At 36.6% G+C, this 13,272-nt stretch overlaps 1 protein-coding gene across 6 annotated transcripts in view; it reads left to right on the forward strand.

Moving 5' to 3' along the window:
* BRCA2 (BRCA2 DNA repair associated) overlaps positions 1–12,168 on the forward strand; it is an 84,564-nt gene extending 72,396 nt beyond the window's left edge. For 3 of the 6 annotated variants that reach the window (XR_010150631.1, XM_016925134.4, XM_016925135.4), the window contains 3 exons: positions 6,598–6,842; positions 8,799–8,945; positions 10,064–12,168. Coding sequence is in view for 3 of the 6 variants with exons in the window: in XM_016925134.4 (XP_016780623.4) it covers positions 6,598–6,842; positions 8,799–8,945; positions 10,064–10,672 (1,001 nt within the window). In the remaining 3 variants the exon portion in view is untranslated. Of the gene's footprint in view, positions 1–6,597; positions 6,843–7,891; positions 8,036–8,798; positions 8,946–10,063 lie in introns of those variants that run through there. The other 3 variants (XR_010150630.1, XR_010150632.1, XM_054664860.2) reach the window with 3 other exon arrangements.
* The last annotated feature ends 1,104 nt before the right edge of the window (positions 12,169–13,272 follow it).

The raw sequence follows: 13,272 nt of genomic DNA on the forward strand, positions 1-13,272 counted from the left end.
GGACCCTACACATATGACCTCATCTTTTTTTTTTTTTTTGAGTTAGGGTCTCACTCTGTTGCCCAGGCTGGAGTGCAGTGGTGCGATCTCAGCTCACTGCAGCCTCTGCCTCCCCAGCTCAAGCAATTATTGTGCCTTAGCCTCCCGAGTAGCTGGGACGACAGGCACGTGCCACCACACTCGGCTAATTTTTTGTATTTTAATAGAGCTGGGGTTTCACCATGTTGCCCAGGGTGGTCTTGAACTCCTGAGCTCAGGCATTCTGCTTGCCTCAGCATCACAAAGTGCTGGGATTATAGGCTTGAGCCACTATGCCCAGCATGTCTTAGGATTTTTCAACTTTATAATGGTCTGAAAACAAAACATGAGTACCTTACAACTATTCTTTTTCACTTCCAGTACAGTATGCAATAAATTACATGAGATATTCAACACTTTTTTTTTTTAAAAACAGGCCTTGTGTTAGATGATTTTGCTCAACTGTAGGCTAATATAAGTGTTCTGAACACATTTAAGATAGGCTAGGCTAACCTCTATGCTCAGTAGGTTAAATGTATTAAATGCATTTTCTTTGTTTTTTTTTGAGATTGAAAGTCACATTTATTGCCACGTGAAGGAAAGCCAATTAAGTCAAATTGATTAATGTTTGCAGAGTATATCTGTTTCGATCCTTTTGTTTTTAATCTACCTTTGTCGAATTTAAAGTGAGTTTCCTATAAGGAACAAATAGTCGGGTTATAAATTTTTATCCACTCTTTCAATCTCTGTCCATTGATTGGATATTTACATCACTTACAATGAAGGTAATTACTGATATGCCAGCCAGCATTCAACTTTGTCATTTTATTATTTGTTTTCTCTTTGTTTCTCCTGCTTTTCATTCCTCCATTTCTCTTGCCTTCCTGAAGGTTACTTAAATATATTTTAGGATTCCATCCTGATTTATTTTTAGTGTTTTCAGGCATTTTTGTATTATTTTTGTAGTTGTTTCTCTAGGTGTTACAACATACATGTATGACTTACAGCAGTCTACTAGTATCAATATTCTACCACTCTAAGTGAAGTGTGAGAATTTTGCTTTCATTTTGATTTTGGAGGGAAAGGGATTGGATAGTGACCATATACAGACCTTTTTCTTCCCTACTTTTAAATACTATTTTCTTGGATATCATAGTATTATTATTTTTGTTTTAGTCATCAAACATAATTTATAAACTGCATGAGGAAATGATAGCTTGTCGTATATGTCCATTTCTCAAACTCTTTCCATTGTTTCTTCCTCCATCCTATTGTCCTCAGTCCTGATGCTCTGAGAGTCTTCCTTTAATCTTCTCTTTTCTGTTTAAACAATTTCTTTTAGGCAATTTTTGAGTTAGAGAAAATTCTTTTAGTTTTCTCTCATCTCAGAATATTTTATTTCTCCTTTATTCCTTGAGAATTGTTTCAGGATATAGAATTTGTAGTTGATAATTTTTTCTTTCAGTACTTGAAAAATATTGTGCCACTTCCCTCTGGCCTCTGGTTTTAGATGAGAAATCTGTCATCATTCCAATTGATGTGTCCCTATTTAAATGCATTTTCAACTAACAACGGGTTTATTGTGACATAACCCCATCATAAGTTGTCCTCGACTGTGTTTCCAGATAAGGCTGCATTCACAGGTACTGGGAATTAGTCACAATGCATCCTGTAACATCCTGGAACCTTTCCTTATGTCAGTCAGTCCTGGTCACCTGTTTGGTCCCTGGCAGTTTTTTCTCATTTCTGTTCAGAAGAAGAAAAAGGTAAAGATTCTTCAGATTTAGGAATAACAGAATTCTCAAAAATGTCATTTTACCAGTTTAGTTGGGGAAGGAGATTAGACTCTGAGCCTTCCTGTGCTTAGTTCTATCCATAATCTTCTGTTTCTTAATCACCAGATTTTAAATTTTATATCATGATATTCCACGTTTGTAGATTTTGGGTGAATGTTTCCTTTTTAAAATTTAATTTGTTTTTAAGTGTTAAAGTTCTATTAGAAAGTTTCAAGGAGCCACCTTAAACCAGAAGGCTTTATCTAACACCCAGATCTAGTCATGATGCCTCCCAGCTTAAAATCTTCAGTGGTCCCCTGTCCCTTAGAAAATGAAACCCAGACTCTTTTGTATACCCCCAAAACCATTCAACTTCCTGCCTTAAACCACCACCATACACACGTCAGCTAAACTCTAATTTTAGGCTGGGCGCAGTAGCTAATGCTTGTAATCCCAGGACTTTGGGAGGCTGAGGCAGCTCGCAAGGCTAGGAGTTTGGGACAAGTCTGGGCAACAGTGAGATTCTGTCTCTATAAACATAAAAACTAAATTTAAAAAAAAACTACTTTAAAACATAATAATAAAACAAACTGTACAAGTTCATATTCCTGATGCATGATAACATTTAATGCTTCCTACCTTTAAAAATGTTGTTTTGCGTAGATGCTCTTTTGTTCTCCCCCTCTTGATGAATTTGTCCTATTTATTATTCAGCTCGAGTATTACCTCCCTAGTCAGATGCTTACAGTCTGGGTTAGATCCTCCTTCCTCCAGCTTTTGAAGCATTTTGTTGGTTTGGCTGTTTCAGCACTTGTCACATGGTCCATGATCCTACCTGTACATTTCTGAATAAGCCACCTACTAGCCTCAGTAATACAATGATCTCTTCAAGGACAGGGACTCTGTTTGGATTTCTACTTCCACTTCTGACATAATGGGTTGAAGCAGGGGTCAGTTGTTGAAAACTCCAGGTATGCAGCATCTCATACGGTCCTCATAGTCACACTGTTCATTTGCTGTTATCATCCCACTTTACAGATGGGGAAACTGGAGCTCAGAGAGGTTAAGTAGCCTGCTCAGGGTCACAATGCTATAAATTGATTTGAACTTATACTTTCAGGCCCTAAAGCTCTTAGGTTCTTTCTTATACTTCATGCTGACAAAACAAAAGCAAACTCAACATTTGAGAGTTGGGCTTAAAACAGGGACATCTGTATTTTTAATCTAATGCTTTGTTACTGTATTACAGAAACACTGTGATATATAATGAGTTAATTAAACGAGAACCTTTCTTAGGTTGGGAAAGATTTGTTTTGGGGAAAGCCTGTTTCCCTGGGAAACAGACTTACAGATTTCATGTAGGAGATTAGAAAATGCCCTTAGGAACAGCACTTGTGAGGAAGCAAATGCAGCAGGATTGGGCAGAAGGAGAAGAAAGGTTCAGTTAGTCCCACAGGGACTTCTGGAGCTGGGTGGCCCTTCAGAGTCTTGCTAGCCTGAGGCAAGAGCCAGTCCTTGCATACTGGCTCCTCCAGGGAGGGGCATAGCCTTAAGCAAGACAATGCCTTTCGACAGAGGGCAAGTCCAGGAGGGAACTCAGAGGTGAGTTGTCAATAGCTAGCCCTCCCCAGAAGCTGGAGGATCACATGCCTTGGTCCTGAAGGGGATCTGCACCCGCACCATGGCATCCACTCCAGGTGGAATCGGTGACAGTGGTTTTATAAATTGCTAAGTCCTTTATTGTTTCAGTGACATTTTCTAAAAGGAATTAAAAGCTTTGAAGAATTCTATGCAAGTTCAGAGTAGGCCAGACCACAAAGCTGCAAAATAAGTTTCTTCTTTTCCTTTTGTCTTGTGAAGATTTACCTAGTGTAGGATTCTAAAAGTGTTACACTAAAAATTCTTCTAGTTGTTATCAGTTGTATGATAATTAAAGAAATAAGGCTTCCATTTCTTTTGATGGAATTTGATCCAGACATGGAAACCTCCACTTACGTAAAAGTGAAATGAGGAAACTACACTGTTTACTTTTTATTTTTCTGTATTCTAAATGTTTTTCAATAAACATGTATTTTATATTTGGGGAAAACAAGATATATTTAAAAAGGACATTTGGGAGAAGGACAGTACTATCATCAAGTTTTGAATATAATTAGAGGCAAGTTCCAAAATTAGAAAATGGAACATGCTTGAGAAACTTATAATTTCTTTAAAAGCAGTGTTTAAAATTAAGATCCATTAAATAAATTTGAAATGAAAAGAAAGAAAAGATGAACCATCATTTGCAATAGAATAAACAAATCCTTATCTGAGAATGACATTTCCATTCCCTGTTATTTACAACGGATACATAATTCTCAGAGTAACAAAAACAAGAAAGTATAAAGAGTAGAATTAAATGCTTAGTGCCTCTTCCAACTCCAGCTTTCCTAGCCTCAGTTCTATCCTGGTTTATCCCAGGATAGAATGGATAGCACCTACCCATCTTTCACTTTAGAATTTTATAACTCTTGGCCAGGCACAGTGGCTCATGCCTGTAATCCCAGCACTTTGGGAGGCCAAAGCAGGCAGATCACTTGAGGCCAGGAGTTCGAGACCAGCCTGGCCAACATGGCTTGAACCCGGGAGGCGGGGGCTGCGGTGACCCAAGATTGCACCACTGCACCCTAGCCTAGGCCACAGAGTGAGACTGCGTCTCAAAAAAAAAAAAAAAAAAAAAAATTATAACTCTTTATTTTGAACTAATTTCAGACCTTTAAACAAGTTGCAAAAATCGTGGAATTTCCAAATATTCCTCACCTAGCTTCCCCTAATGTTAATATCTTGCATAACCATAGTACAATTAGAATCAGAAAGTTAATAGTGGTATAATTATTACCCATACTGTAGATGTATTTGAAAAATTGTTTGAGTTTAAGGTATTTTACCCTGTTTCCCCTTTTTTGTTCTGGGATCCCAAATTGCATTTAGTCATTTTTTCCCCTGTATTTTCTACCAGTCTTTAATACTTCCTGTCTTCTTTTTCATGATCATTATGCTTTTGAATAGACTGATAATGATCATTATGTTTTTGAATAGACTGATCAATTATTTTGTAGCATTCCCCTCAATTTGAGTTCGTCTGATGTTTTCTCATGACTAGGATGAAGTTATGCATTTCTGGCAAGACTACCACTGAAGTGATGATGTGTCTTTCTCAGTACATCATATCAAGGGGTTAATGATACTGATCTTAATCACTTGATTAAGGTGATATCTGCTGGGTTTCTCCTCTGTACAATAACTTCCTTTTTCTTTGTAGTTAATAAATATCTTGAGGGAGATTCTTTGAGACTGAATCCTATTTCACATCAAACTAGCATTCATCAGTTGATTTTGTTTGCAACAATGATTACTGTGGTATTTGCCTAATTATGATTTTTCCCCCTTTCTTTCCTTCTACGTTAATTGGAATTCTATAAGGAAAAGCTGTGCCCTTTCCACCAATGTATTTATTTGGTTATTTATATCAGTATGGACTCAAGAACATTTATTTTATTCTGCAGGTTAAAATTTGGTACCTTCATTATTTTATTGTTTAACTTTTTTTTTTTAGCTTTGACCATTAGGAGCTTTCTCATATGGACTCGTGTGTTCTTTCAACCAGCTTTCTTCACTTTTTGGACACTTCCTTATTTTTTGACATCACAAGATGTTCCAAGTTCATCTTGTATGTTCCCTGCCCTAGTCTTGGAATCAGCCATTTCTCTTGGCTCCTTTTTTTTAGTAGAAAATGGTGTTTAGATCCAAGATCTGGTTGCTAGATAGGCTCATTACTTTACTGTGGAGGCATCAGTACTGCCAGGCCCTCTCAGCAGACAGAGGTGGGAAATGTTTGTCTTCCATTTTGGATTCCCTCATGTCTAGTTGGATTTGTTTGTTGGTTGGTTTGTTGGGTATGTGAAGTATCACTGTGGTTCTAGGGAGTCAGACCTGTACAAAAAGATATACTTCATGTCACTTCCTCCTTATCCTTGCAGTCCCAATCCTAATCCTCCTTTTTCCCCCACTCACACCCTGTTCCTTTAGTTTCTGAGTTTATCCTTCCTGATTTCTTTTGCTCAAATGAACAGATACATGTGTATTTTCTTATATTCCCTTCTTCCTTATAAGAAGGGGAACATACTCTAGCCTTTCTTTTATGCTTTTCTTTTTTAACTCAACACTGTGTCCTGGAGATCAGTTCATAGAAATCGTCCTCACTCTTTTTTTAGAGCTACGTGGTACACCATTGTTTGGATGTACCACAGTTTATCCAACTCTATCCTGTATATGAGCTAATAAAAGTTGCTTCCAATATTTTATAATTATAATGTTTCAGTGAGTAACCTTGTTCATAGGTGTTTTCATGAACTTTATGTTCATGTGTATTTTACTATTATTAGAGGTCTAGCTTCCGAGAGGAGTACAAGAAATGGGATTACTGGGTGCAAAGGTAAATGCATATGTGTCTTTGCTAGGTATTGCCAAATTTATCTCCAGAAATCTTGCACAAATCTGTACTCCTATTAGCAATGTGTGCGTATACCTACTTCCACATGACCTCAGTAAAAGAATGTGTTGTCATATTGGTATTGAAATTTTAGCACTGTAAGCAACAGGTCATTTTGGAAAACCTGAGCTTTCGCCAAATTCAGCTATTTTGATTTGCTTTTATTATTAGCATATACCAAAATAAATAGGCATATTAGAGTTTCCTTTCTTGCATCTTAAAATTCATCTAACACATCTATAATAACATTCTTTTTTTTTTTTTCCATTCTAGGACTTGCCCCTTTCGTCTATTTGTCAGACGAATGTTACAATTTACTGGCAATAAAGTTTTGGATAGACCTTAATGAGGACATTATTAAGCCTCATATGTTAATTGCTGCAAGCAACCTCCAGTGGCGACCAGAATCCAAATCAGGCCTTCTTACTTTATTTGCTGGAGATTTTTCTGTGTTTTCTGCTAGTCCAAAAGAGGGCCACTTTCAAGAGACATTCAACAAAATGAAAAATACTGTTGAGGTAAGGTTACTTTTCAGCATCACCACACATTTTGGTATTTTTCTATTTTGACAGTCCAGTATCAAGGAAATAGCTTTTATACAAATTGGATAGTTGAGGTAGTATGTGAGGTAAAGTTTAATCATATATTAATTGCCCATGAACCTCAGGAGATGGGGGAATGGGGAAATGACAGCAACTAGAAAGAGAAGAATGACTTGAAGGGAAATGAGTTAGGAGAAATTGTGAGAAGGATGTTCAGAAATGCAGACTTTGTAAGCAAACTGGAAATTGGTTACAAGAATAATATGAGTTATCTGTGGTTTGCAGCAGTCAGCAGTGTGATTAGTTAATAATATAGAGACTACAGGTTTACATTTAAACTCCATATCTAGTGTTTTATACAGATTATATTTCTTTGACTTGATTTAATCCCAGATAAGAGACACTGATATTATTTTCCCTAGATCAGGTATGCATTTTCTGCTTAAATCTATATATACATTATATAATATTAGCTGGTGTTTATTGAGTGTTTACTATGTGTCAGACCTTGTTCTAAGCTTCTCATTTAATTCTCCCACAACCTTATGAGGTAGGGAACTGTTTTTCTATTTTATCAGTGAGAAACAGGTTAAATGGCTTGCCTTAGGTCAAATGCCAAGTTAGTAAAACTAGGATTCATACTTAGGCCATCGAATGCAGAACCCAGACTAGGAACTGCTATGCAATGCTGCTTCCCAGTAAAATTTGAGATTTCATAAGTTGGTAACTAGTGAAGAATACACAAAAAATAAGCCTCTTAATTCTGTAGTTTAATATTTGAAATGTGTGTTATTCAGAATTTATATAAAAATATATTTTAAAAGCATTAGAGCTGTATAAAGAAAGCTGTGTTGACATTTTACCTAGAGACTCTATGCATAATGAATAACACTCTGCTATATCTAGTTTCTAAATTAGGGGTGGGAGTTGTATTCATTATTTAGTTCCCATACAGCATATCTACTGTTTACACCCCACATTTTCTTTTTTTTCTTTCTTTCTTTCTTTTTTTTTTTTTTTTTTAGAGACAGAGTCTTGCTTTGTCACCCCCAGGCTGGAGTACAATAGCACAATCTCGGATCACTGCAGTGTCTGCCTCCTGGGCTCAAGCGATTCTCGTGCCTTAGCCTCCCAAGTAGCTGGGACTACAGGTGCGTGCCACCACGCCCAGCTAATTTTTGTATTTTTAGTACAGACATGGTTTCACCATGTTGGGCAGTCTGGTCTCGAACTCCTGGCCTCAAGTGATCTGCCCACCTTGGCCTCCCCAAGTACTGGGTTTACAGGCATGAGCCACCGAGCCCGCATTTTCTCTGAGACGTCTTCAAAGGCAGTTTACTAATCCTGCTGAAGAGACAACTGTCATTTACATAGCGTTTTAAAGTTTTACAAAATACTGTCATGAATTAGGTTAAACCATATGAAATTGCTGATATTTGACCAGTTGTGACTTCTCAAACAACAGTTTCATGTAGTTTAACCTATAAATCATTTCAATTAATTCTTGGAACAGACGTGAGGTAGGTGAGGCAATTCTTTCTTTTCTCTAACCAAAGAAGTACCTTTATAGATGTGAGATGATTCCCAGCTATTAAGTAGTAAATAGAGCTAGGACTTGAGCCCCAATCTTCCAGCTTCAGTCCAGATCATATGACAGCTTGCTGATTAAACTAGATGACAGAGAAGATCTCTTTCCTTCAGATACACGTACTTTTTCTCTGTTCCCCTCTCCCTATCAGCTAGATTCCCCTAAATCACTGATACTGGTTTTGTAATTTTGCGTCGGCATGTTTGACAATTGGTATCACATTTAGGGTTTTTCATTCTTTTTTGGTCCAAACTTTTCATTTCTGCTTTTAAAGGAAATACTTTTGGAAACATAAATATGTGGGTTTGCAATTTATAAAGCAGCTTTTCCACTTATTTTCTTAGAATATTGACATACTTTGCAATGAAGCAGAAAACAAGCTTATGCATATACTGCATGCAAATGATCCCAAGTGGTCCACCCCAACTAAAGACTGTACTTCAGGGCCGTACGCTGCTCAAATCATTCCTGGTACAGGAAACAAGCTTCTGGTAAGTTAATGTAAACTCAAGGAATATTATAAGAAGTATATATGGAGGCCATCGTATATTCTGTTGTATACCTAGTAAACATGGTAAAATGTAATTAAACTTCATTAGAAAGTGTGGTTGTTATGTGGCTCCTGTAAGTATAGTTATTTAGAAATTTTATTTATTGAAGCAAGATATGAAACTCTGGGTGCACACTTTCCCAACAGGTGCTTTCATTTACATGTGATTGAAAAGTGTTTTTTGCCATTTATTTCACTGTTCCATACAATTAGGGTTGTTTCTAAGCTGTTTGTAAGCTGTTTCTAAGCTATTTAGGTGGTTAAATCACAGTAGATGCAAATCAAGCTAAAGTCTTTAACATTGGCTAATGGCTGATTCTTAAATAGCTAATACTTGCTAAGGGTATCTATATTAACTCATTTAATCCTCATAACAACCCTATGAGATAAAACCTAAGTCCTCACTTAACATTGTCAATAGGTTTTTGTAAACTGATTTTAAGGGAAGTGATGTATATAACAAAACCATTTTTTTTCTCATCACTGTTCTAACAAAACGATGTTGAAGATTTAAATGACATTGCTCAAAGACCTGCTATACATTGTTTGACTTAAAGTCACAGTTTCCAAGAACCTATCAATTATGTTAAGTGAGGACTTGACTCTATTATCCTCACTTTGTAGATGAGGAGACTGTGGCATAGAGAGAGGTTAAGCAATTGCCTAATAAGGTCACAAAGCTAGAAAAGTAGGTATTAGAACCCAGATAGTGTGTGTTCTCAAGATGGCTTTAAAATATTTATCTTTGTTTAATCTGTTAATAATAAAAAACAAAAGATTAAAGCATAAGTGATGTCCCCTACCTCCTTTTTTGTCTTTTACTGTGATTATTCTTCATCTTCCTTCATTTTCATGTCATTTTATATGTTCTTATGTAAAATTACTTTCATCTAGAATAGGAATAATGTGAATTCAAATCACCTAACCTATTAGCAGTTAGGGGAGGGAGACTGTGTGTAATATTTGCGTGCTTAAATATTTTCAATGAAAAGTTACTTTGATTTAGTTTTTTATGTTACTACATAATTATGATAGGCTATGTTTTCATTTTTTTATCAGATGTCTTCTCCTAATTGTGAGATATATTATCAAAGTCCTTTATCACTTTGTATGGCCAAAAGGAAGTCTGTTTCCACACCTGTCTCAGCCCAGATGACTTCAAAGTCTTGTAAAGGGGAGAAAGAGATTGATGACCAAAAGAACTGCAAAAAGAGAAGAGCCTTGGATTTCTTGAGTAGACTGCCTTTACCTCCACCTGTTAGTCCCATTTGTACATTTGTTTCTCCGGCTGCACAGAAGGCATTTCAGCCACCAAGGAGTTGTGGCACCAAATACGAAACACCCATAAAGAAAAAAGAACTGAATTCTCCTCAGATGACTCCATTTAAAAAATTCAATGAAATTTCTCTTTTGGAAAGTAATTCAATAGCTGACGAAGAACTTGCATTGATAAATACCCAAGCTCTTTTGTCTGGTTCAACAGGAGAAAAACAATTTATATCTGTCAGTGAATCCACTAGGACTGCTCCCACCAGTTCAGAAGATTATCTCAGACTGAAACGACGTTGTACTACATCTCTGATCAAAGAACAGGAGAGTTCCCAGGCCAGTACGGAAGAATGTGAGAAAAATAAGCAGGACACAATTACAACTAAAAAATATATCTAAGCATTTGCAAAGGCGACAATAAATTATTGATGCTTAACCTTTCCAGTTTATAAGACTGGAATATAATTTCAAACCACACATTAGTACTTATGTTGCACAATGAGAAAAGAAATTAGTTTCAAATTTACCTCAGCGTTTGTGTATCGGGCAAAAATCGTTTTGCCCGATTCCGTATTGGTATACTTTTGCTTCAGTTGCATATCTTAAAACTAAATGTAATTTATTAACTAATCAAGAAAAACATCTTTGGCTGAGCTCGGTGGCTCATGCCTGTAATCCCAACACTTTGAGAAGCTGAGGTGGGAGGAGTGCTTGAGGCCAGGAGTTCAAGACCAGCCTGGGCAACATAGGGAGACCCCCATCTTTACAAAGAAAAAAAAAGGGGAAAAGAAAATCTTTTAAATCTTTGGATTTGATCACTACAAGTATTATTTTACAAGTGAAATAAACCTACCATTTTCTTTTAGATTGTGTCATTAAATGGAATGAGGTCTCTTAGTACAGTTATTTTGATGCAGATAATTCCCTTTAGTTTAGCTACTATTTTAGGGGATTTTTTTTAGAGGTAACTCACTATGAAATAGTTCTCCTTAATGCAAATATGTTGGTTCTGCTATAGTTCCATCCTGTTCAAAAGTCAGGATGAATATGAAGAGTGGTGTTTCCTTTTGAGCAATTCTTCATCCTTAAGTCAGCATGATTATAAGAAAAATAGAACCCTCAGTGTAACTCTTAATTCCTTTTTACTATTCCAGTGTGATCTCTGAAATTAAATTACTTCAACTAAAAATTCAAATACTTTAAATCAGAAGATTTCATAGTTAATTTTTTTTTCAACAAAATGGTCATCCAAACTCAAACTTGAGAAAATATCTTGCTTTCAAATTGGCACTGATTCTGCCTGCTTTATTTTTAGCGCTGTCACAGGACCCAGAGCCTATGCCCTTTTAAACTTACCACAGAAGCAGAAGATTAATTCAATTTAAGATGATACTCTCATTTGTTACTTCCTTTTTTTTTTTTTTTTTTGGAGATGGAGTCTTGCTTTGTCGCCCATGCTGGAGTGCAGTGGCATGATCTTGGCTCACTGCAGCCTCCACTTCCCAGGTTCAAGTAATTCTCCCACCTCAAGCCTCCCAAGTAGCTGGGATTACAGGGACGCACCACCATGCCCAGCTAATTTTTGCATTTTTAGTAGAGACTGGGTTTTACCATGTTGGCCAAGCTGGTCTCAAACTCCTGACGTCAGGTGATCCATCTGCCTCAGCCTCCCAAAGTGCTGGGATTATAGGCGTGAGCCACTGTGCCCGGCCAATATTTGTTACTTTCTTATGTTTAATAGAGAAAAGGGATAAAACATTTCTAACTGGGAGTTAATAGCATGGAGAAGTTCTTAAATCAGATGTTTTAATGCCTTAAATGTCTATATAATATCATGTTTTCAAATCTAATTATAAATACGTTTAAAGCCAAGAATAAATCTTTTAAAAAATTGACTTGTTTCCTTCCATAACTCTGAGCCATGATTTTTCTCTTCTGTAAAAAGCATTAACAAAATTGTCTATTTTGCTACTCCTTGTAACTTAAGTATTCTGCAAGTCTTATTAATGAGACTTGTTTTGTTTCTAAAACAGTTTGGTTTTCACATCCTAATTTTGCAGTGATCCACTCTAGAACAAGGAATAAAACTTGGGTTTCAAACAGGAGAACAGAAAAAATTACAAGAATTTAATCTTTTCTTTTTTGAATCCTTGGTAAAACTGCTATTGTCTGTTCTCATGTAGAACACCCATTATGTTGATAGATATGCGCACACTTTTTTATAAATTATAAATAACATCCAAGCTACATGAAACAAAATATGAAGCTTGAGTATATGTGTATATTATCCCCTCAAAAGTGACAATTTAATGACTACAAAGTCAACATACTGCATCATCAGGGATAATGGTAAAAATTTGTGTTATTTATTCAGCAGTCATTTAATGAGACCCTATTGCCCATAAAGAGCATTTGCCAGTTCTATGAATGATGCAAACAGCGAACACAATACAAGTCAGTATTGGGTGTTCAAAGAGTTATACAAATCAGAAGCCATGGGAGTTGAAAAACAGATCACTTCTACAGGGGATAAAGTTGATGGCATTTAATCAATTTTTATGGTTTACAAACCAAATATTTCAGGGGTCAGCTAGGGAAAGAAGAGACATTAAATAGGCCAGGAAACTATTCTTTAGAGCTCTAGAAAAGTTATGTAACCCAGAGCCACTTCTCCATAGTGGTCACTCACTTAACCCAAGTGAGCCAAAAACCCTAAAGCAGGGAGCCAGCCAAGTCAGGAGGGCTTGAATCTGGTCCTTTGAACCGCTCATGTGAAATCAAAGGACGGTAATTTCCACTTTGAGCTCTCTGACATTTCTCCCCTCTACCAGCCCAGACGAGTCAAGCCATCCATATTGAGCTGGTTATGCCACCACCCTATCAACCAAGATATCCAGGACTACCTGGGCCTGGAAAATGGGAGCATTATTAAGTAGATCATTAGGAGATTATTTTATGTTGTGCTTGGAGATACAGAAGTTAGCAAAGCTGATAACACC

This window comes from Pan troglodytes, chromosome 14 (genome assembly GCF_028858775.2).
Source record: "Pan troglodytes isolate AG18354 chromosome 14, NHGRI_mPanTro3-v2.0_pri, whole genome shotgun sequence".
NCBI lineage: Eukaryota > Metazoa > Chordata > Mammalia > Primates > Hominidae > Pan > Pan troglodytes.